The following is a 26,359-nucleotide window of genomic DNA, read 5'->3' on the forward strand; positions in this document are numbered from 1 at the left end:
GTTGAAAGGCTTCTGTGACGCATCTGATGATGTCAATGGCGATGTGATATTTGATACCTCTAGTGGTGTCATTTGTAATGTCACAAGTTTCACTGATGTGTTGATAGTTCTTTGGTCACTGTGGCAAACAGCAATATGGTTGGCATAACTGTATTCCTTTGCTATTGAACCATGTCCATATTTTGCAAAAAGTGGTCAGAAATTGTGTACTGACTTTTTGAGAGCAGTCCTTAATTTTGCGATATGATCGATGTACTAATAGGTCAGATCACAAACTGAAAAGTAACTGGGGGTCACAGAATGACCTGCCTCTTGCACATTAATTAGGCAGGTTGTTATTTGTGACTCCGTGTAATTGGCTACAGACAAAAGAATGGCAGCCTCCAAAAAACATTAGACCACCATCCTTGTGTTTTTATTTACAGATGAGATTATTTTTTTTTAAAGCAGTCCATTTTCTTTAAAGGAACCAATGCTGCTTTAAAAAAAGATAAAAGTTTGCCATTTGGGGAAATTTTGGGGGAGCAAGCTATAGTCCTAATTCCTCTGAGGGTGCCAAAACCATTCACAAAGGGGAAATCTTTCCAAAGGAACACTGTTCCCGTGCGCATTAGTTCCCACCCCCATTGATTTGTCGGTAACAGATCAATAGATTGCAACTGTAATTGTAATGGCAAACAATTGATACATACAATACTGAATCGCAATTGGGAAGAAACGGCCCTTTAACACCTCTATTTAATTGTGTTTTATAGGTCACTAAACCTATAAGGTGAAATGCTTTACAGACATGCAACATGAGTTTCAAACATGGAAAAACGTCAATCTCTGGGTTTTTGACTGCAACATTGTTTTGTAAATCTGGCCCAAAAGTCTTTCATTATAAGAATATGATTTTCAACTATATGGCATAACCACCTGATCACAAAATGAAGATAATGTTACAAGAACTCCACTTAGGCTTTCAAGAATTCACTGAAGTGTGCACTCCACAGTCAAAGTATTCAAGGGAGTGACCAAACGGATAGGAAAAGGTGTTACCATGTACATGCAGCTGGATATGTTGCTGGGCTTCTCCAGCAGCATTGGTTGCCACACAGGTGTATCTTCCAGCATCTTCCAGCGATGCTTTTGCAATCTTCAAAACACGCCCTGAGGATTCCAACTACTCCAGGACAAGAGAAATGGGAGAGAGTTATGCCTGATATTTAAGGAAGACTTTGATTTGTGGGTGGTTTGTACCAGAAAGAAGTTGAGAAAGTACTGTTTCTGAATAGCACACACAATAATACAAATAGCTTGTTTTGTAAGAAGACATACAAAATATATACATCATGCTTATGTACAAGGGGTTTTGGGTCATCACTCTTAATCCATTGGTCTGTTCACCTGTCATTCACATTCTTTCTGCTATTTATCTTTTACATTTTTTAGCCATCCTTATACATTTAAAGTATGTTTTTAGGTTACAATAATCCAATAATACCTTTCCTTTTTGCAAATCAGAATCATATTTTTCTGTGATGTGCATGTAAACTCGCCTCTAAATGCACCTGGCAGCTAGGAAACACCCATACTGGTACATTACAAATATATGCAATGATTATTTTTTTTTATCTAAAAGTTTTAATGTAAACAAACGACTGCCACACTTAGTTGGTTGTATGTTTTCTTTTTGTTTCTTTTTTTTTATTTTTCATTTATACGCTGGCAATAGGAAAAAAAAAAGTAAACAGCGCATAAGCGTACCAAGACCAGACCTTTTGGTTCTGCCAAAGCTTGCTTTTAATGCCGTTAATAATCAAGTCACAGACTGACAAAAGATTGTTTTTGAGAAGGCCAACAATGGTAGGCATTCTCTGTCATTCCATCCCCCACCAAATTGTCTCCTTTACGTATGACTGTGCACTGCTGTCAGCAGCACCCCAGCCACTTAGGCATGTGCTCGCCAGGTAACAAAATTTTAATTTCTGCCCTTTGTTATGCTGTCCACTCAGCATGTGGGCCCCTCATTGCTTAATTTGAGCCAGTGGATTCCGGTGCTTGGCACCAGCACTTAATTGTCAGCATCGGCTCTTTTGACAGTCCCACCACATGGTGCTGTCTGTCTACTTTTGAGATAAGCGCAACAATCATGTTTATTAAGTCAAACTGCATTAAAAATAAATAATAATAGCCTCTCACACCATTATTATAGCATTGTATGGCCTGAAAGAGTCTGAATTGTCAAAGTTGTAGGAGTGCGATGGCTAGGTGTTTTGTTGGTACTGTCATTGGCCATGCTAGCAGGGGCAATACATGATGCAGGTTGCAGTGGCCTCCTTAGAAGCGTCCCAGCACTTAATTGTGAACAAATTAAGCACTGGGGCTACTTCTACTCTTGCAGGAGGTCAATGTGCTATGAATAACAATCCTAAAATAAATGCTTTATGCCACGTCATTCCTAGAGATTCTGGGCCCTCATAAGTGGACATATTAGGCCAGTGTTGATTTATATCATGAGGTAGACACTTGGAGATCAATGTACAATCACCAAGCAATTCAGAATCTGGGCATTGAGGGTTCAACAAACCAAACAGAACTTCATTCAATGTTGCTGTGCTCGGGTGTCAGAAGAAATACCCCTTCTTCCATTTTAACAACTGGCCCAAAGTGTTCAGTCCCTTGATGACCTGAGCAGTGAGGAAATCGGTTGGGGGGGGAGTATTTGTTATGAATAACTTCAAGCTCAGAGATAAAAGGTTCCACATTGGTCACTGACATAGTGAGGAAGGAGAGGTTAAAACGCATTGTTTTTCTTGGCATAGTGTTGAAATAAATGAATAATACAATTAGAAGATCAATTGCAGAGTCAATAATCAGCTCACTCAGAGAGAACAAAACCATAAATGAATACATCATTGGATAGGATGCTATTCTAAAACATGTTGTAAATATGTGGCCCTAACAGCCGGCCAAACTCAAAGCAACTCCTGGAAGCTATTTCTTCCATACCCCGAAATAGCTTCTGATATCAGTAGTATGTAAATTTACTTATGTAAATTGCTTACTCCAATATGTCCCTCAGCTGTGTTGACTGGCCTGCTGTCTTTCAGCCAGGTGATAGAAGGGCTTGGGATCCCACTTGCGATGCACTGCAGGGTTGTAGACTTGTATATCACCACAGACCTCTCTGATGGCTCAGTTGACTTGATTGTAGGAGGAGCTGGGGAAAGCATTCAAAAGAAATAAAGTATGAGTCACTGCATCTGATCTATAAATGAAAAAAAACACCTACAATGCAACAGCATTTCAACTGGCAAGTGTTTTCCTCCAAACGTTCTCTTCTTCATCTACACAAGGATGACTATTGTGACTTGGCACCCTTGACAACGCTAATGTCAGCAATGCTTAATTCTCCAAAATGTCAGGGTCAGTGAAGTGACATAGTGCACCTTTTAATGTCCAATGACATCATAGGCTTCTCTCACCCCTAGCATCCCAACAGCTCACTATTTGTTAAGGGTTAAGAGTAATAGAAAAAAACAGACACTACATTAAGTAAATAGAGTTGGTGTTCTGTTTACTTCTATTCATAACTGCTGTCATTGTTCCTGACAACAAGAACAGCAATAAATAGTTCCAATAAAACTGAAAAGAACAAGGTAGGTGTGTGACTGCTACCCCTGGGTATCCCTAACATTCATTGCCATGCTGTTCCTGCAAACCTTTCATCATTGAGATATAAATAAATATTTTCTAGACAGAAGAGGCTATTCAGCCTGCAAAATCGCATGCCACCAAATGATACTAGTTAGACATCCCTGATGGCTGATTAAAGGTTGTTCAAAGATTGTCCAAGCACTAAAGTTGTAATAGGAACCCATGCAACATTGCATTGCTAGTTAATGAGGACATGCCTTATGAGCTATATTGCATCACTTTCTGTTGTGGTCCACTAAACTCTCATTTGAGAGAACCAATTGTATGCGTCATGCTTCAAACGGAGAAGCCCCCAAACATTTTAAGACGTAGCGTTACTCCAGGGAATAACAGACAACACCAGATGTCTTTCTGCCTTATTTGGGCATGGCTGGCTGAAAAGAGGATTAACTCAGGCAGACCTTATCCTTTTGAAAGTCACATAATGTATTTATTTTTGTATTTATTAATGTATTTGTTCATTTATTTATTTATTTATTACTTATAGAGCATTAAACTTCATTGCTAAATTGCTCTCAGGCCCAATGACATCAAAGAGGTGCTCAAAAGCAGAAATAGAGTGAAGGAAGAAGAAAAGAAGCAGGGACAGACAGGCAAGAAAGGAATCTCAGCAGGATGGCGGAGCCACCTCTCGCCGTCATGTTACCCTCTGAGTCTTTGCATCTGTGTTTTATTGCCCAGTCTGAGAGGGTGAGGTAGCTTTTTCAACTGAATAAGATGTTTAGCCATCTTCAAATTTTCTAAAGCGGTCGATCTTCAGTCTCTCATTGAAAGTCTTGATGCTAAGATTTTTCTTTCCAAATTAGGTTTAGTGACATATATCATGGACATACAAACATGAATATCCAAATTTAAACCTATATCTCAATTGATTTTTTAAATGTTCTCTCTGACAAGATAATTAAAAGTGACCTAAATCAGCTGTCTCTTCAAAGTATAAAGTATCGCATATTGGCCCAAAAGGTCAGAGCTGCAATACAGTGTGACAATCTGCAAGTGTTGATGCACATTGAACTCTACAGTTCTAGTGTGCAATTAGTCTAAGTGTGTTTGGCAGATCATTCCATAAATATGTACCTATAATGTAACCAAAAGCATGTCTTCTGAGTCTTTTTTCTTGAGTAGAATTACGTTTTACTTGACCTTATAATTTTGAGAGTTAAAACGTCCTGGCTCCAGATCTGATGCATTGTGGTCCAGTATCTCAGAGAGATGAGAGGAAAATGCACTGCTTTTAAAATGATATTCTTCACGCCACCGGAAGCCAATGTAGGCTATGGTTATGGTGAGAAGTGGGCCTGAAGATTTGATTGGATTATTAACTGACCAACCTGGTTTTGAAAGACTTGTTTTTTAGATGGGTTTTTTAAACTGTTAGTGTGAAATAATAAACTTGTGGAATAAGTTAGAGGTTTTCATTGAAGAAGCCTCCAAGAAGCATGCCTTTTGTGTTAGATGAGTGGCATGTCCAAGCTCAGTTGGTCAGTCAAATGTGGATTTGGGTTTAAATGGCAACCAATAGAGGGGCATATCAACAACAACCGGTGATAATTATCGCTCAGCGCTCTTAGCGTGAGGATAATTATCGCCGGCTAGCGTGAATTTTTATCGCTGAGATAGCGTGCTATTAGCAACGCTTATCTCAATAGCGATAAAAATCTACACGCTAACAGGCTAACGTGAGATTATCGCTGGAAACCCAGCGATAATCACACGTTACCTTGTTGATAGGGACAGGCAAACTTAGCCATGATATCCTCCTTCCATAGGATATCATGGCTAAGTCTGAAAATTAGCAGACGTAAAAAAGCAGCGTTAACCGCGGTTAGCGCTGCTTTTTTTGTCTCTAACAGGGTTAGCGACATTCTTGATAATAGGAGAAATGTCGCTTAGCGCACAATGAGTGCTGCAGCCCTTAGAGGCCTTCCCTGGTCACAAGGCCCTGGGTACCTAGGGTACCATTTACCAGGGGCTGACATGTGGCCAGGGTTTGCCAATTTGGGTTTTGTTTGTTTTAGGGAAGGAACATAGGCCCTGGGCACCTGATTGGCAGGAGTCCAGGGCACACTCAGTCAAAGTACATTCAGCAATTCAGCAAAAAGTGAGGGCATACCATGCAAGAAAGATGGCACTTTCTCACAACGACTGAAAATTGTTTGCCTAAGTAACAGTTTGCACAACATAGATAGAGGGTTAAATGTCTCATTGTGAAGGCCTCAGGGCTTGATTCACAAAGGTAAATCTACAGTTTTCTGTAAGTTTACAAATGTTTGCTACTCACAAAGGAATGTTACAAGTAGTATCTTTACGACTGCAAAATCTCCACACATAAAAAAATAGGACAGTCCTTTTGTGTAAGTTTACGATTCTCAGCTATTCACAAATGTATTTTTTTAGTAGTATTTTTATGGCTGCGGAATCTCCGCACATAAAAAAATAGGACTGTTGTATTTTAATTATGTGTGAAAACTCCACAGTCATATAGATACCACTTGTAAATTTCCTATATGAATAGCAAACAATCATAAACTTACACAAAAGTATAAGTTGACCTTTGTGAATCAGGATCTATGTCTTTCTAAACATGAATCAGCTTTAGTGGCATGTGAGTCTATATAAATATTTTAGCAGCTGCATTTGTCATTCTCAAAGATAAAAGACTGTCTCAAAATCGCATTTGCTTTTGACGCTATATATAAAGAATTTGAATGTGAAGGTGGTCACAGCCGCAACCTATCTCTCCACCAGCAGTCAGGCTATTAATTCCTATGAACCTGGTATGTAACAGACTCTACTTGACTCCATCTTAACCCTGCCAGCTTTTCAGAGGGACGACCCAGTAGGAAACTCACTGACTTGAACCTCAGGCCACTGAAAATTACTAACTCTGATAGTGCAAATACACTGAATGAACAGTTCAATTTATTTATATAGTGCTTGTAGCTCCAGCATTGTGACATTGTAGCATTTTAAACAGTAGTGACTATTGCACAGCTCACTAGTAGATAATACTACAGACGCTATGATTTCTACCACTAAAGGGAAACACCATTGGAAGGCTCAGCCTCCTGACAGCTAGATTTCGATACCGTACTTGTAAGGTGAGTGGATGGAATCAATCACGCAACTTTGTTTGTACAACGAATTTTACAATCACAAAACTTTAAACCCCTTTGGTGTTTGACACGTTATCTGTTCCATTAATGAATTTAAAGACTGCCAGCCTAAAATGCTCAAAATTTAAATGTGGTGACAAATTTTAAAAATATACCGGACAACCCTCAAACTCTCTGCTTGCTATATAAAGCAGTTTTTAAAATCTAGCAGCCTGTTTTTTTTAATCTTACAGATTAAAATGTGATTATGAACACACTTGCCACTGATAAATGTCAAATAAAACCTTCCTGGGGTATGGGATATTTCCACCCTACTGAGTGAGAGTCTTTAAATCCTTAAAAAGGTTGACCAAGATAAGCGGTCTAATGTTCGCGTAAATGAACTATTTAACACTGCAGTTCACCAGAACATGCCTAACCCCTTCTAAAGTAGTCTTTAAGGTATGCTCTACCACAAACATTGACAGTTCACTTTCAGATTGCAAATGGCAAACATGAAACGTTTCAATGGAAATCTGTCAAAGTGACAAATATCTTGCAAACTGGCTAGCTTATCTCTCCCTGACTTCAAGGTTCATGACTGCTCAATTTTTCTGTCTTCTTCTTTTAAAATTAAATGTATTCATCATGTACAAGAATATAGCAATATTTCATTCATAGGACATTAAATAGACGATATTTCACTATTGGATATCATCAAAGATCCCACATTAGACAGAGATATTTTACTCCCTTAAACAGTGTAGCAATGGAGGGTGTGTAAGTCGCTGTCTCGTAATACATCAAATTGATACATCAACTGAGTGGTGAATAGGTTTACATTTCTGGAGCATGACAACAACAATTCAGCAGTTATATTTTTTATAGAATAGTTTTCAAAGTAATGCATTTTTTAATGTTTGTATTTGCTGTACTAAATGTCATTACTCCACTTAAGTTGATCTTAGCCAGACTTCTAAAAAAAAACCACAGTCAATCTTCCCAGCAGGGGCCAAACTGCTGAAACACTATAAAGACCATAAATGATTATCCAATGTCAATCCTGGAAATAAGTACAATAATCTGTGACAGTGTCCTATGATCAGAGGATGGCCTCTCAAGAGAAAAGGTGAATTCTGCTAAATTCATTGTGGGAACCCAATGTCTGTGAAAAGAACTCACAATTTTCATTTCCTACAATCTTTGAACTATACCATTCCAAATATCAATGTGGCTACTTTTAAAATTGCCACATACATAAGAGCATATAATGTACATCGTTTTCTTGGGTGGAAAACCCTAATGAGAAAGAAAGGTATGGAGAATTTCTATAGTTATAGTGTGTTGTCAGTAGTAAAGTCTTTGGGTAGCACTTAAAATCTCCGAACTGTTATACATTTCTCACCCACACCCTGACTTTTATGGCCCCTGCAAAACCTTATCAGTTCTCCTTGTCTCAGAGTTTAGGAAGAACCAGTATATGCTATTTTTAAAGAAGTCATCACTGAATGTATCAGATCCATCTAGATTCTCGCTCACTTTCAATTTATGCCATACTGGAATGGGCTGTGACTGACTTTAGCAAGCACTTAGACCTCATTAAATAAGCATAAGGTGTGAATAAGAGGAATACATTGTTTTGATCTCGGATGACTTCAGACCAAGGAAATAATCCCAGCTGCTCTATTTTTGGTAGTGTGGTCGAGTAGTTTAGGCTTATCAGAGGGAGAGTGTTAAACATTTGTTGCACGTGCAGAGTCAATAAATGAGACACATAATCAAGAAGAAATTCTAGACCAATTTAGAAAAATAATAAGGCTTTTTATATAATTTTAGATACCAAGATCATCAGAATCAGGTATTTTTGGAGATATAGATTTTACAGTAAAACAGTAATATGCTCAAATAACGTTTTTTGAGGTATGAACCTCAAACGTGATAATGCTATTCTATGGGAGGAACATAAACTGTGTAGTAAACTTGTTTTTTGTTGCAGTACCACCCCCCCCCCCCTTTTGCCTGGTATTTGATGCAACTTTGACTGAAGTCTACTGGGTTCCTGCTAAACAGGTCCACAGTACCAGTGTTCTTTCCCTAAAAACTGTACAATTGTTCCCCCAATTGGCAAAACCTTTAGCACCCTCTGCAAGTATCTAGTAAATGGTACCCCTGGTACCTAGGGCCTGAGGTACTAAAGAGGGTCCCTATGGGCAGCAGCACAAACTGTGCCACCCTAAGGGACCCCTCACCAAGAACATCATGGGTTGCTATCACAGGCTGTGTGTCTTTGTGCAGACAAAGTTAAAACATGAAATGTCACACATCCCTGTGAGCCATGTTACCTACCACTGCATGTAATATTTGTTAGTCACCCCTAAAGTAATATGCTGAATATTACGTGTCAGGGTATGCCTACATGAGCAGATATGCCCCTGTGCTGGTCAGTCCTATTACTGCCAGTGCAAGTGGACAGGAATCCATTTTAAAATATGTGCTGGACAATGGTGATTATGAGTTCCCCAGCTATATGATGGCTTCACTAAAAATAGGGATATTTGGTATCAAACATCTCATATTGGTAAACCCACACTGATGCCAGTGATGGATTTACAAATACATGCACCCAGCGGGCACCTTAGAGGTGCCCCTGAAAACCTACCAGCCTCTGGTGTCCTTGCTGACTGGTTTGTGCCAGCCTGCCACCCAAGACACTGTTCCAAACTCCAAGGGTGAGATCCTTTTGCTCTCAGGAGACCCAGAACAAAAGCCTGTGCGGTAAGTGTAACACCCCCTCCCACACGATGAGCTGCTTATTAGCCTTCCTTGGATGGCAAGCCTCAAAGGGCTGCTGCCTTTAAAATGCAAATCTAGGTCTCCCTCACAGGAGAGGAATCTGACCCCTTTGTCCAGGGCCCCCTTAGAACCTGGACAGGTGGGAAAATTAGCTAGTCAGGTAGGCATGCCACCTCCAGGATAGCACCACCCCTAACGTGGATTACGGTGAGGTGGACATGATTTTTCAGAAGTAGTGATGTAGAAGTAGAGTCATCTTTGTGATGGCATACTTAGGAATTCTGGGACAGGGTTATGCTAACTTTCCACAGGAAGTGGCCATATAAGGAGCATAGTGACACCAAGGGTCAGTAGCCCATTGGCTACAACCCTGTGCTCCCCTAATGACCCTGAATTCAGACTTTAGGGGAGCCCCTCACACCAGAGAGGCAGATCCTGATGGCCTAAGAAGAAAGAGTACAAAGAAGAACTGCAAAAGCCAAGAAGAGAGAAGAAGCAGCTGACCTGGTACCAACCCTACCGGCCTGTCTGTATCCCTTGTCAAAAACGGCATCAACTCGTCCTGCAGCTGTGACTCAAGAAACTTGGGAGGACTGTCTGCCTTTAAAAAAGACTCAAGATCTCCCATGAACAGCGGACCTGTTCTAAAGAATCTCCAAAAGAGGAGACTTTGAGGCCTCCCGAACCACCAAAACTCAACACCCGAAGCCACCACTGCACCCATCGCCTCTGGCCCGAGTTGAAGTGGGCCACCAATGCCAACAAGGTTTCCCCACCCATCCAGAGCTCGAGTCCATGGTGGTTTCACCCACCCTAGACTCCTTGACATCGCCTGTAGCCTCTGCATTCAGACCCCCTCAACCGCGAGTGCTCCAGTAAGGAAAAACCCAACTCCTAAGGACACCCCTGCACCTGTTGCCCCAGTGCCTTCGAGACGAGGACCAAAGGTGTTCCATCATCCTCGAGCATCACAAGGCCTGAGCCCACTTGGTGGTGCAGTCCGACTGGCTTCCTAGCCAGAGCCTGTAACCCCTTTTTAAAGTGACCAATCCCCATTAAAATGGATCGGGCACCCAGCGCTGATATGCACCCTGCACCCCCCACCCTTGTGCCACTGAAGATGTACTGTTGGTGCTATCCTTGCCCACTCACCTTAACTGCTGAAAATGTGTCCTGTAAGTCGATGTACTGTACCTGTTTGCAGAACTTGTTCTTTCTTCCATAGGATAGCATTGCAGAACTCAGAAAATGCAGTGAAAAGACTTTATATTTAAAAACTTACTTACCTGAACAATTTTTCTTTGATGCCAAATCATATATAAACGTACTTGGTATTTTAATGAATTGGTGTGGATCTCCTTCTTGAGTCGTGTTGTCATTTATTAATCATTGTGTGTGTTTTGCAAATGTCTTGCACTCCTCTGTGTTAAGCCTAAGGCTGCTCAACCACACTAAGCCCCTGTAGAGCACTTTGGGATTGCATAGCAAGCCTCAATCCACTAATAAGGGAACCCCTGGACTCTGTACATGGTATATCAACCTATTGATATATCACATAAAGAGCCAGCTTCCCACACACTGCATACATATAATTGCAAATGGTTGCAAACGGTTGTTGAAGGTGCCTTTTAGGACTTAAGGTGCTTAGGGGCAAGGTCCAAAAAACCACCAGCAGTTCGCTTTTTACCTATCCTGGTGTGTCTCGGGAGCAGAGGTACTGGTCATGTTGGTAGCCTCAAGCGCTACACGGTAGAGTCAATGGAAGGGTACCTGTAAAAAAGGCTGCAAGCGGGGACTTGGGGACAAGTCCGGCGGAACCCAATGGGGGACTCAGCTAGTGATGGTCTCTGGAACAAGAGGGCACAGTCGGTGTCCGTGGACCCGGGCTGGGGGGCTTGGATGCAGAGGTGTTTTGGCCGGTGGGTCACTTGAGTTAGAGGCTCTCATGGTTCTTGGGTGACCTGGAGAGGGGAAGAAAACAGGGCAGCAGGGCCACTCTTGGGATGGGCCTCATCAGTCCTGAAGCCTCTCATCAGGAGGTCGACTTTTAATTTTGCGGCGGTGTTGTCCGGGCTGGACACTTAACAAGCGATAGTTGTGGCAAATGCTCCGGTACCCAGGATATTGTTGTTGGGAGACTCATGGAGGGTCTAGCGTCTCAAAACTCACTGGAGAGATGGGGCTGACCTATTGGAAGCACAGTGACATCCTCCAGGTGAGATGCTCCCTTGGTGGGCCCGATCGCTAGCCAAACGGTGTGCCAGAAAAGTGCAGTAAGTGCCTGCAGATGCAGGGGGATGGCTCCTCCACCCCAAGTGAGTTGCTGCGACGTTGTTGAAGTGCAGGACAGTCCTCCAAGGCTTTAGGGAGGATGTGCAGCTAGTGGACAAGTCAGTCCTGCAATTGTTGAGGTTATCAGAAGCCAGACAGGGTTTGGTGACAGTTTTGGGGCAAGTCCACAGCCCTTGCGGTGTCAGCTATTCTTCGTCCTTTTTTTGTTCCTAGGTAGATAAATATGTCTGTCTGGTGGCAGTGGGACCCCTAAATACTGATGATTTTAGGGGTGTTTAGAGGAATGTAGGGTAGTAGCCAATGAGCTACCTACCCCTGGGGTGTCTACACCCCTTATATGACCACTTCCTGTGAGGAGTGGGTATAATCCTGATCCATATTTCCTAGTTTCACTGAAACCAAGATGGTGAACCACTCTTTCGACTGTCCACTTCAGGTGGCCCACCTAAGGGGTGTGCCTAGTCTGTAAGTGTGGCATGCCTTCTGACTAGCTAATTTCCCACCTGCATTGGTGCCAAATGGGTGCTAGGGCGGGGGGCTTTCCCTAGGTCTGGGGGGAAGCTAGGGTCACATATCAAAGGGAGCATAGGCTTTGAAGCCTCTGGCATTGATATGCTAATTCACTAGTCGTCCTCCTGGAGGAGGTGTGCACACCTTCCTCCGGAGAAGACATTGTTTCTGGCCTTCGAGAGCATGGGCTCACACTTACAGGGTGTCAGAAACGTGTCTGCGGTGGCAGACAGGATGATACCAGTCAGCCAACGCACTAGAGGACTAATAGGTTTTCAGGGGACAATTCTAAGGTACCCTCTGGGTGCATGTCACAATAAATCTGATACTGGCATCAGTATAGATTTATTGAGATGAGACGTTTGATACCAAACAGCATTATTTTCAGTGAAGCCATTATGTAGCTGGGTAACTCCTAATGACCAGTCAGTACCCGGTAAATACCTTAAAAATGGCTTCCTGATCTCTTGCAGTGTCTTAGTAATGCGACTAGACATCACAGGGCATATCTGTTCATGCAGATGTGCCCTCACATGTAATATAATGGTCCCTGCGTTAGGGCTTTAAGGCCTGCTGTAGGGGTGACGTACATATAAGACATGCAGTACACTTGGGCATTGTACACAGCGAGTATGCAATGCCATGTTTTCAGAAGAGCTTGCACCCTTTCACACATCCTGCAATGGAAGTCTGCATGCAGATTTTGTGCAGATTCCTTTGGGTGGCATAATAAATGCTTCAGGCCGTAGGGCCCCTCTTTAGTACCCATGCCCTGGGTATCATAGGCACCATTTACCAGGGAATTACAAGGGTGCTAAGGGCCAGATGGACGACCCTTTCATTAAGCGCCTCGCAATTTGCGACTCATTGCGAGTCGCAGTTCGCGAGGCGCTAAATGAAATGTACAACAGTGTTATTACACTGTTTTGCAATTCCCAATGGGGTTGCAAATTGCAAGGCTCATTAATAATAATGAGCCTCTCGCAATTTGCAAGCCCATTAGAAATGCCAGCCCTCCTAGGGATGGTAGCCTGCTGGGCTCAGCTTGTGGTTACCCGCACGGGCGCCATATGTTTTGAATAATCGTGCCCAGACACGGGCGAGATAATTCAAAACATATGACCTGGTGCTCACTTTCGCGCGACGCTGCATTCCTTTTTTTTTTTTTTTACTTTCAGCGCAAGGCGTGCGCACTTGTTAATGCAATGCAGCCGGGAATGCAATGCGGCCGGGCTACGACAAAGGTTTGAAAAATGAAATTGCTCTCAGTGTCCCTTCTCTTGTTTATTCAACGGGTCCCTGCTTCTTTTGTTTCACAAACTTTGTTGGGTTATTTGCAGCGCCAAATATTACAATGAAAGGCATTGCCCCAAACTTTGAAAAAAATGCTTCTTCGGCTATCATCCTTTGGCCACAGATTGCTTCTTAAGGCAGGGCGCGTCCCTGGCTAGTACTGGTATGCGCGGTATGTTAACCTGCAAAATACGTAATTTAAATTTCTTCTAGTGGTGGGAGCAGCCGGCCAGACGGTTATACCTCATACCATATACTGAAATTTCTGGAAAAAGATGCACAAGCCGGTACTTCGAATAACCCCACGATCTGTTCATAAACCATGAGAACAGCCAGAAACCTGTTGGTCAGGAGCGGGCGGGCTCTGAATTAAGTCGAAATGAAGGAAGGACTCACCACAGGCACAATCAATACAAAGGCTGCAACAGGCACGCGTGCAGAGCTGTGAGTTAACCCCGTGTCACAATGGTACCTTTCAGCCAGTCCTGGTCTTTCAAACAACAGGAATTAGCATTCTGGGACTTGTGGTTTCACTTTTGCTTTCATTACTATTGATTAGAAGTCTTACTTCATTAGTTCTTTTGGGTGACTGTGGACAAGGTCGGCTCAAAGTCAGCCTTATGTAGTTGCCCCTAGCCTGGGTTCCATTTTATCATGGTTGGGAAACGCTAATTTAGGGTGAGATTGTGGATAAATCAGGGAATAATTCATCAATTGTGCAATAATATTTTTTTATTTATTGCAAAAGATACCAAAGAATCCTTGGTATATTGGAAGAAATTTGGCTTATCAGTTACCATTACAGGCATAATCTTCGGGCATTATCAATGGCATGTTTCGTTTATGTTTGTTCGTAAGTTCGCATTTCAGGTTCTTAGTTGTGACTGTGTTCGTATCATTTGATGGCGCATAGACAAGCAATGTGTCCCCAAAAGAAAAAAATCATTGACATAGCCAATAGGTCTCGCCTTTGGGACCTTATAAGTGTTTAGTTATCCAGCACAATATCCTTGGTGCAACAACATCAAGTGTTGCATGGCTAAACACTTATAAGGTCCCAAAGGCGAGACCTATTGGATATGCCAATGCTTGTTTATAAAGCAGCTTTTTTTTTAATGCAGCCGTTTTCTTTAAAGGAAAACAGGATGCATTTACAAAAAAAAGAAACTTTTTCGTTTCATTTTTTAAGCCCGTAAAAAATATTTTTAGAGACAGTCACAAAGTGCGACTGCATTACCACCCTCTTGAAGAGGGTTGTAATTTGTGAGTGTTTTGCTACCGCAATTGCGGTCACAAAACATTCACACATAGCATTGCGGATGCAATTAGGAAGGGAACGCCCCTACCTAACTGCGACTCGCAATTCCTAAATAGCAAGTTGCAAATAAATTGTGACTCGCTATTTAGGAATTTTACATGGCCAACAGTGATTCTGCATGCGCAAACGGGTTCGCAAACCCGTTTGCGCATGCAAAATCACGTCGTACATCTGGCCCTAAAGTCCTTGTCAATTGGGGTACAATTAAGCATATTGTAATTTTTAAGGCCAGAGCACTGGCACTCGGGCCTGTTTAGCAGGGACCCAGTGCACATCCAGTCAGCAGCATCAGTATCATTGGGCAAAAATTGGGGGTGATCATGTCAAAAAGTGGCACTTTCCTACAGCCCTTGATTGTCCGAGGAAAAAAGTGCCTTGTCCCAGCAGCGAGGATGTCATGCGGCACATATTAGTATCAGTAGAAGATTAAAAGTGTCTGCTTTTGAGGATGCCAGTTGAGAGAGAAAAAAAACAGTAAAACACTTCCTTGCAATCATACAAGTTTTGAATAAAGATTAAGATTAGTACTGAACTGAGTAGCAAGGCACCAACTTCTCTTAACATTAGGACGCATAAAAGAACCAGAGAATGGTAGCCAGGAGTAAAATCCAGAAGAAAGTTCCACCTACATGGAGCAAAAATCAGGGTAACATTTTTTACCAAAGAAGCAGTGCATGCAAGCAAAAAGACCTGAAAAGACACATCTTCAATTAGGAATGCCTGTTAACATTCTTTCAGCAAACCACAATCTTAGAGAGGGCAGAGCTTGTCCTCATCTGTTTACTGTCCACATAGTTACATCGAATCAAACAGGAAGTGTGGAGGACGCTCCGGTTTGTCCTCCAAATGTCCATGACAACTAGACCGGCAACCACTTGGTGGCATGTTGAGGCCACTAGTATATTTCACTGCAGGGTGCTTCAACCCGATCCAGTATGAGTGAATGTCATATGACTAATTTCACCATATCCAACAGGTTAGTGTTGGTAGTGCATTCTTTATCAAAGTCAGGGGATGCTCTTGAGCCTGCTATCAGTGACACAGACTCACAGTTACTATTAATAGGATTGAGATGAGGCATGAATTGCATATCAATCATATATTGTGACTGGATATGGGGCTACTTGACCCAAGGGGTATGACACCTTGCATGCTTTGGTCGACCCCGACGGATTGCAGGTGTCACAACATATTGCATCATTATTAGCATTGGCAGAGCACACAATGGGTAGGTGTTGATCACAATGTTTGGCTAATTTGTTCTGCATACCTGACAGTTTTTATCAGGGTAACTGATACTTAGGTGTTTTGGTGGGTGTCATATTACAGGTTTTAGGAACCCATACAGAAGATGCAGGTTCCTTCGTACCTACGCTAAATTTGGTGAGTAATTGCAACGGAGTAGTAGTGATGAGCATATCACATATGGTTGCAGGACATAGATTGAGTTCCGCTTTCTCTTGTGTCTATGCAGGTATGTTAGTCATATGACCTGGGTCCTCATAAGACCGGAACAGTAATTTTGGGCTGAAACACTGACATCCCTTCTTGGACTTGTTCCTGTATTTAAGTTGCATGTGGTATATTGCATATGATGAAAAACAAAACCCATGCTGATTGTTTGACAATCATATGATAACCAGGGGGTAAACATTGTCTTAATTTTATGTTCACATTTACATGTTTTTCACTTGAGCACTGCATTATCTGCACTATCACTATATGTTGCATTCTGCTTTTAGATCTTTGCTATAAGTAAAAACAAGGAGTATCAAAATATCTACCAAGAGAAATGTGTAATTCATTCAATGGTTTTATACATACTTATTGACATGTGAATTTCCGACCCAAATAAATGAGTACCAGCGGACAAATGTTATAGTCAAGTATATTCTCCCTGGTCCTCATGGGCATACAGGATCGTCCTTGTAGTACATATACATAATCCAAAATGAAGACACAAATTGCTTTTTTATCTATTCAGTTATTTTAGGAGTGCTAGTGCTACCAAAGAATAGTTCAACGTACATTAGATTGCATTTTAAATAGTATTGAACACCATACATACCGTGGACTGTGACATCAAATTCTCTCTCATGTTTTCCTGCTGAGTTTGTGGCCACACACTGGTAGCGGCCAGTGTCTGGCAACTGAGCTCTCAGGATGAGAAGTTTACGTCCATTGAGTAAGGTCTTTAGCCCATCTGCCTTTTCAATAGGCCTCCCGTCTTTCAGCCACCTGAAGTGAGAAGTGAGGGGGTTTTATGAAATGAAAAGTCTCATTCATGTGGTGTTGTTGTACAGACTGTGGGAACTATGTCCACTGTAATGTGTAGTAGAATAGAAACACTGTGTAATGAACATCAACACCCCACACTACCCACTGCCCTTCAATGATTCCCAACACAGAATGCAGGAGAAACATACCTCTGCACACTTTCTTGAGAACAGGGCAGTGACAGAGATATTGTTCTTCAACATTTTAAACTTTTGGGTTCAATGGGTGCCCCGTCTACATTCCTCTAATTTCAGAGTATCACACCCTTTGCTTGGGTAAGCGCAGTGTACTCCCACCCTAGCACTTGGTGTGCTCTGGCATCCTCACAATATCTGGCTGGTTATTTGTAGACTGACTGTATGACTCTATGTCACCAGGGCGTCATGTGTCCAGCCAATTGCCTTATTTCTGGGCACCACTGTAGTATGGTACTTATACCAATTGATTCAACTGAAATCAAGCAAGTCTACAGCTCCCAGAAATGTTGTTCCCGGGACAGAAAATATGTTTTACCAGACACATCTACACAAAGGCTATAATGGGTGCTCACAGAATCCTGTCATGCTCACACTGAGAACATTTCCCAAATCAATGTATCTGTTTAAACCTTTCCCCATGGTTCACATGTTCTCTCCTCACCTCACAAAAACATGCTCCATTTGTATAGTCCATATGGCATTAGCCACTAAGAAAGAGAAAGCTCTACAAAACTCTTGTTAAGGTGTGAGTTCCAAAGAATAAACAAAGACCACTCCTTACGTTATTGTTGGCATGGGTGACCCTGTTGCTTGGCATTCCAGCTCCAGTGGGTTATTCAGAATTACAGTGTAGTCAGCAGTTTCTTCACCCCCAGGAACATTTGGTGGCACTGCAAGGAGATAAGTGTGTGGCACACAAAATATTTATATCAGAGCCTGCACCATTCACTATAAGAAACATACGATACAGACCACAAGCATGGCAGAGTACCCTCTCCACCAAACTGAGGGTCCACTCGCTCTATTTAGAGTCATACAGACTGTTATGTTTTTGCCTATGGAACCCAGGCTTGCTCAGCTGGACAAAACCTTACACCCATGACCTGATATACTGTGTACGTTCCACAGACCATTCGCAATATTTAGGGTGGATGTTCTGATGTACTCTTTTTTCTGTTCAAGACCACCAATGTAAAGCCTGTGGTCCTGAAAAGAAAAGAAGACAAAATAGCCCCACACCCTGGAAGATAAGTACCTGGGTGCCTGGGTCATTATTATTTTTTCAAATGCACCTCCACTTCCAAAAGTTGCTTGTGAAAAACAAAAGAATGTTGCTGAGTGACCACAAGCAAGATGGGGGCTGCTCCCCAAACTTTTCACTGCCATCAGATGAGCCAATGTGTTATAGAAAACGCATAGGGCCTCACTCACAAAGGTAAACTTAGACCTGAAGTCTAACTTTATGCCTGAAGTCTATGTTTAGACCTGAATTCCAAGTTTTGACTTCTGGTCTAAACGTAGACTTCAGGTTTAAGTTTACCTTTGTGAATCAGGCCCTTGGTTTTTTCAAAGCAACAGCAGTGGTCTTCTTCTGCATCATCCTGCTTCCTTTCATTCACTCAAAATTGCCCCATTACCACATTATTGAATTCTTCTGCCTTCCACTTGCATCCAGGACCTGATTTGGCTGTGGGCCATGAAGGGACATCAACAAAAAAGTTTCAGATATCTCTTCTGTTCCCCCATCTGTTCCCTTGTCGAAATTAGAGAACGGGGAAACCAGTGTTCCCCTTTATGAATCCATAGACAGAACTGTTCTGGCTGCACAAACACTGATGAAAAGTAGCATCTGGCCAGCAGCCTGATTTAAAATACATAAGATATTGCACAGGAAACCCTCAAAATGTCCCTGGCATACAATAAGAAGATCACCCCATTTGAAATGTTATTTTAATATGGCAGAAATGTCCCCCCAACTTAGAGGATGAATTCCCTGTACCCACGTCTCATAGTGGCAGATCTACCATGCAGACAAGAGCTCCATGTACTAATTCCCTGCTGTCATTGCCTTACCCAAAACATCAACAATGTATTTGATTTCTTGTTCCCCAGCTACGCTTGTAGCCACACACAAATACTGTCCACGGTCCGACTCTACAGCATTCCGAATCTCCAATTTCTTCCCACCAGAAAGAATCTGAATCTTGTCACTGGCCTTCACTGGAACTCCATCCTTGAGCCAGGTAAGCAGAGGAGGCGGGTGCCCAGCAGCCTCACATTCCAGGGTCAGGGAGTTGCTGAGAACGACGTGCTTATTTTTTGGATTGTCAGGGTCACCCTTGATGCTAGGAGGAACTGGAGAGAAAACCTGTCAATTGTACATGGATGTACATGAACAGATAAGACCACATTTCCTATTTTGACATTTTCAAATAAACACCTGAAAATGCCCCATTTAGGTCACAATGTGTTTACAAAATATGTTTGAACTTTTTACATTTCTCCTTTTGATGTGGATTTAACAGAAGGCCAAGGTGAAAAGATAAAAAAAATTTCAACTTTAGAAAAAACTTCTTTTAAGACCCAGAATGTTTGCTTTTCTAGAAAATGTACATGATACCAGTACTAAGGCCACATGATTATGTACACATATGTTATCTTATTATTTAATATTTCTGATTGATTCAGGTTTTGTTTTGGCAATGTGTTGAGGTTACCCCAAGTAAGGTTGTGGCGAAAATACAAATCTTACAGGAATGGGAATCAGATGTTATTCTCACGTTTTTGATCTGAATTTTAAAGATGACTTTTCTTTCAACAAACTGGGCGTGGATAAAATTATTTGCTACCAGTTTTACTATATGTACAATAAAGCATTCTTAGAAGGTGTGCGTGTTTATTTTATTTTGTGTTTCTATTTTGTTTGTCATGTACATATAAGCAATAGCACTACCACACGCATTTTATTTTTATTATTTGAATAAATTCAATATGTTGATACTTGTAATTAATGGATAAACTTTTCAATAACATACGTTGGGAAATTAATATTATGAGTGTTAATTATTTCTTTATTTTATCTTTTGAGTTGTAGTTTGTGTGTTTCCGTTTAAAATAATAAAGCATTAACATTAAGAAACAAAATGTGCATTATGTTCTAAAATGTGGTGTTTTAGAACACTTCATCATACATATGTGAAGATTAAAACGTGTTTTAAAAAAAGGTGGTTGAAGTCAAGGTTTGTAGGATGTATACAGCCAAGACAGACTATGGCCGCTACCTGAACAGTCAACTGGCAGTACATCATTCTGAATGTGCATATTGTGACAGCTGGGTGAGTCTTGCAAATAAGGACCATGGTTTCTTTTGATAGAATAAAAGAGACATATGCATCAATTGCGTGGTGTAGTTGGCACTAGCAAACAGACCGCACTGAAAACATCCTATCCACAATCTGTTTTTGAAATACCTATTTTCTCTTGACTTCTTCTTCCAGTCAGTTAACATGTTACTTCTGGATATAATATGGCTTGGTTTATTCATGAAATAGGGACTGTGGTCTATTGTGTGCACAGTCCTTTTTTCAAGTCATAATGGACTATTTTGTTTTAAACCGAGGTGACACCTCTAAAGTCTTTGGGAAGGCAGAGGGTGGTGATATGAATGTGTAGTTCTTTTAATCATGTAATTATGTAACAAAAAGTGATTTCACCACTAATTTTTGCATTTGTGTGTCTAAGTTGTACACCTGCTGCTTTATAAGGTAAATTCATATTTGCCCTATATAATGTATATAACCTTGCAATTGCATTTCAGGACCAAGTAAAGGTGTCTAGGAATCTTTTGTGGAAGTTTACAGCAGGGCTTTGGGAAAAATTAAATATATTTCTTGAAATGTTCTGTCTAGTAGTATGAGAGTGGGAATTATTGAAAAATATAAAAAGTATAACAGTGTGATTACTTATAAGTTACTCTCGGCTTTGGCAAGATTGTTGTCTTATTATACTTTTTTTATATTTATTGAATTGGTTTCTTCTTGCTGACTTTTGAGCTGTCAAGCCGGCTCAGTGAGAGTAGGGCTCACTGCTTGAGTTATGTGTGAACTACAGATCAAAAAGTAGAATTCTTAAAGGATCAATTCTGTTCTTCGTTTGTCTTGAGTTTAACATTCAAACCTATTTGGTTAATAGTATCATCTGTAATTTAGAAAGTCATGAAATAGTAGAATTGTGGTAGTAAGTGCATTGAGGTGTTTCTCTGGATGAGTCATGAGTTTGGTGTTTTGTACAGAACCCTTAAATGCTTTCCATGCCTGCAACTAAGTGGTAATTGCACTGATCTTAAAATCCAGTTGTGTTTGCTTATGGTCAGTGTTTTGTTTGGCTTCTGCCTTACATGTTGTCTCATATAAGTGTAGGTTGCAAAAGAATTCTCTGTGAATGATCTCAGTATGTTTTCTACTGTCTCCATCCAATAGTTGTACATTTTATTTACCGTAAAATATGGTCATATCAGGCAAATGGTAGTGTTCCTGTCTATAGAATGGAATTGTATATATTCACAGCATGAGTCACCTGGAACACCATATGCTTAGATTCATTCCTTTCTCATCATGGGCATGTGAATAACCTAATCATAACTTATCATTGGTTTTTCAAAGTCAATTGTTCCAGCATTTGTGTCAGTGGCTCACAGATGTGTTAATGTTTGCCTCATTTGGGAACGTGATTTCAAGGCCAACACAATATTTATGGATATTTCACACAGGGGGATATTGATTTCATTTCGCATCTAACAACTACACCAACATCGATTTTATCTGCATTTCAGTGTAGGCAAATGCCTTCAGGCAGTCAGAAGCATCTTAGCTTCTTACAGACCACTGTTAACCTTTATACTGCAGTTTTCCTCTCCACCTTTTTAAAATGTCACATAGATTGGAGCATTACTTTGGTTTCGGCACAGTGCCCAGGTCCCCGACAACAGGGGAGGAACATAAGGATGGTATTAATCTTAATATGCCCTAATCTAGAATAGCAGATTTCATCATCAGCCTACTTTTGAATTGTGAATAAAATCAAATCTCCAATTTTTTGTCACACTCAACAAAAGAGAAACGACAAGTACCTCTAAGCAACAGTAAAACAACAAGGCAGAATAGGTCACACACATGCAGTGCAGACAACCCTTGTTGGCATTCAACACACGAACAAAACAGTTTCATGAATATTAAGTGCACAAAGTACCTCTATAATGAGAGCCTGGGTGATTTCAGTCATCAAACAGGCAAGATATGAAAATATACCAGTAAAAGATCAAAGGCACGTGTATGTATTTGATGGATTCTCAAAATCTTTCCTGTTTGCTAGCGCCATACCCTTAAGAAATGAGAATTATGGTCAGTCAATGAAGATGCACACTGAATACTACACTGAATACCCATCTAGAAATTAGAGATTTTGATAAGTTGGAAATGATCGGCATAACAAAAGGTAAAATCAAACAACAACCCTTAAGTGGGAGTTTGTAATGCATTGTAAACAGGACAAAAAAAACATGTGTTCCTAGAGGGCATGGTGAGGACTCTTACCTTAATGTACAACTCCACGCCTAGCCTGACGGTGTTAAGAGAACAGTCATTGGACAAATTTGACCACAGCACAGTTTTCACGGTCCAAGCAGAACAGGCACTTTTAGGTTGCAGACAAGCGTATGTAATCTGTTTCAATGTAATCTTTTTGGTATGTATATCTTAAGCCTGGTTGGGAGGAAATGTATTTCGCATTTATAGTGCTGTCCGAGGGGGTTTAAAGGTCTCACTATTTCAGCATTTAGAACTGACTGTTGGCGCAGTTGTGTCCGCCCTTCCTTTGCTGTATGGATGCTGCCTTTTGGAATTGCTACTGAGCGACTTGTCACTCTTTGCTGCTACCTGACTGTTTCACCTTTGCTTTTACTCCACTTGTGATAATAGCGGAATAAAGAATTTAAGAAAAACAACAGCAAGAAGAGAAAATCAGCTATTGAAAGAACATGATGTAAACTGAAAGGAAGCTGACAGTTACCCTTTATGACAGGGAGTATTGTGCTATTCAGGATTGTGATTTTCTTTGAAATGATGCTCTATATTATTTCTATATTAAGTATTTTTGCTAGTATAATAACCTCCTGAAAATAAAGACAGAGGTTCTTGTAAGTTGGACAACCTTTAAAAACCTTTAACTCCTACCATAGACGTCCAAGTTGAAGGACTTCTCCATCATTCCTGCGATATTGACCGCGCGGCACGTGTATTTTCCAGAATCGGAAACTTGAGCCCGTGGTATCTGAAGAGTCTGCCCCTTCTCCAAATATTGGGCTTGTGGGCTGGAGACAAGCGGCTGTCCATCTTTGTACCAGGTGACGGCGGGCACAGGAACGCCTCTGGTCTCGCACTCCAAGTTGAGAAGGCTGCTCAGCAGAGCAGATATCTCTGTGGTCATGTTGCCTCCTTTAATATTGGGTGGAACTACGAGAGAGTAGTATTACAAAAAAGTTATTAAGCAGATTTTCACCATTTCAGAAATAACATTCAAAAGAAGAACCACTAGCCTTCACTGCAATAAAATAAAAGGTCATGTGACGAGTTGTCTCTCCCTGCACACCCTCAGCCAGCATTGTATCCATAATACACTGGGGAAGCAACAGTCCTTCAATCCAAGGGTCACATGATTAGGTCCCTAGGCAAGGGTCTGAGATCATTGCTTGTTGCAGTTAGGCCTAGAGGTTTCAAAGCTCTGAAAGCAGGACACTCTGACTCTCTTGTTCTCTTGAGCTCTCAAAATGGGCCACTCACTGTGAGATGTGCCCCAGAGCTCTGACACCTTAGCAAATGCAACACAACATTCCTCTTTAGGCAATGTTTCATTCATAAATTGTGACTTGTTTTATAACTGTGAATTAACACAATCAGTTATAGCGATGAACTTCACAACTCTGAGATGAATGCCTTTTTATGTGACTTTATGTATGTTACTGTATGTCTCAAACCCACTTGTATATGACAAATACCTGAAATACATCTTAGCCTTGGCTAGCAAATATATGTCAAATTTGTGTAAACTGATCCTTTACTTAAACTACACAATGATATTACCAGTCGTCAAGGTTTTGCAGATTTGACAGGTGTTAAAGATTCATATAGCATAATCCTGCCATCTAGCGGTCACATTCAGAATAACTGGGAACGTTTTAAGGGACATCGATTTGGTTGAGCATGGTGTAAATAGAGCCCCATAAATGAATTTCCATTTTATTTCAGAGCATTTGAAAATTTTCTAGTCTAGCTTTAATGTACCAATAGCTCAGCCCTTAGTATTCTGCTTTGCATCCTGCTGTACGTAGAGTGGGCATTGTGTGACTCTATGGCCTATAAAGCTGCATAACGAGCGTCAAGGCAAGCAACACAATCTTCGCCAGCAATAATATATCTTTTCTTTGAATTCTGGGAATTGTAGTCCTGTTTCATAATGGAATAAACAAGACTGTACGTCCCAAAATGTAAAGAAAAACCTGTACTAGAGAAGCACATCACAAATGGACCTGAAGAAATAAGCAGGGCTGCTTTGGGTGGGCAGGTACTGTCAAGTCTGAGAATTGCACTTCTTCAATTTGAGAACTGACACCTCCCTCGAGCGTTGCAATTCTTATAATGGGAGAGTAGCAGCATTTCTCAGAAGCAAACTGGAACTCTGGGCTTCTGAGTACATGCACTTAAATACTTCAATTTCAAGCACTACATACAATAGAAATTAATGTAACACTAAAGGAAATGGAATAAGCATGATAGATGTATTTGACTGATGTTTTTTTACAAGTGAGCACATTGATATCAAATCTAGGTTCAAGGGTAATTGCCATTGACTTTCCTTGAATCCTTTCAAGAATATCTTGTCACAATCTAGAGCACGTGCCAATCACTGCAACAAGTTGATCTAAAACTCTTCCCCCAGAGACTTGTTCTGAGGGAGCAAAGTTTTGACATCTGCTTTATGAACTTGTTTTGCAAACAGGGTCATTGAAAGATTACCCCTTCTGATGAAAATGCCTTGTATCTGTCACTTCAGAATATTGGAAATAGAAATATCGGGCATAATATTGTGACAAAAATATAGAGGGCCAAAATATAGAGAAGGTAAGTGCAAATAGGTAAGTATAGATGTACTACTCTTCGCTCTAGATTTGTGTACCTTGAAATAATATAAATATGGTTTGCTGGGCTGGTTTTTACATTTGATTTCCCTGATATTAAAACAAACATTGCACAAGAATTCACACAACACCAATGCTATATACTTGGGCAGCACCTTACTCACAGGAGCACACATCTCAAATTATACATTAGGTGACACATGCACATCTTCCAACAGTACACAGACAGAAAACTACACACATATCCGGTACTTCACAGACATGGTATAGAGGCCCTAATTAAAGCTACACGGCTATTTAGAAACAGGATTTCACATCAGGCAGCATTGAGCTGGGGGCTAATTACACATGTGTTTTTTGCCCATGCCCAAACTGTGTAACCTGCTCTATCTGCCAACAGGCTAATCTTGTTGGAAAATTAAGTGATATTCCAAGTTATCTACCCCAGATAGTATTCTAGCTTGCTTCGATCGATGAAAAGCTTTATTTGATTTAGCAAGCAAATCATAAAAGCACAAGATCAAATACCCATTAGATAAAAATAAACCATTTTGAAAGTTATTAATATAAAAAACTTGAATGAAAATACATTATTCAACAAGAGGTACATCAATCAATATAACCAGTACACTCAAAATATAAAATTACAATAAATATAATTGAAGAGGTACTTTGATAAAATTATTCCGACTTGTGAATTCTTTTCAATACTCTCAAAAATCTAAAACAGCAGGTATCACTCAATAATGAATCTAAATATATATACAGATATAAAAACCTTAAAAATAAGATGCATTGAGTACTTAAACTACATCTAGCTGTTTTATCCATACTGCTTTCAAATTATAAGCTCTCCTTGTCAAATTCCGATTTGCACAGAGTGGAAAATTCAGATTTGCTCACACAGGAA

The 26,359-nt window shown here is 40.8% G+C and overlaps 1 protein-coding gene across 1 annotated transcript in view; it reads right to left on the minus strand.

Annotated features, from left to right (window-relative positions):
* Positions 1-26,359, minus strand: part of HMCN1 (hemicentin 1) — a 1,072,905-nt gene that overhangs the window by 559,988 nt on the left and 486,558 nt on the right. Inside the window, exons 31-36 of the mRNA XM_085601687.1 lie at positions 23,489-23,767; positions 19,332-19,613; positions 18,040-18,148; positions 17,072-17,241; positions 3,051-3,205; positions 1,042-1,165 (exon numbers count right to left, since the gene is read on the minus strand). Of these exons, the coding sequence (XP_085457813.1) occupies positions 1,042-1,165; positions 3,051-3,205; positions 17,072-17,241; positions 18,040-18,148; positions 19,332-19,613; positions 23,489-23,767 (1,119 nt within the window). The remainder of the gene's footprint in view (positions 1-1,041; positions 1,166-3,050; positions 3,206-17,071; positions 17,242-18,039; positions 18,149-19,331; positions 19,614-23,488; positions 23,768-26,359) is intronic.

This window comes from Triturus cristatus, chromosome 4_2 (genome assembly GCF_964204655.1).
Source record: "Triturus cristatus chromosome 4_2, aTriCri1.1, whole genome shotgun sequence".
NCBI lineage: Eukaryota > Metazoa > Chordata > Amphibia > Caudata > Salamandridae > Triturus > Triturus cristatus.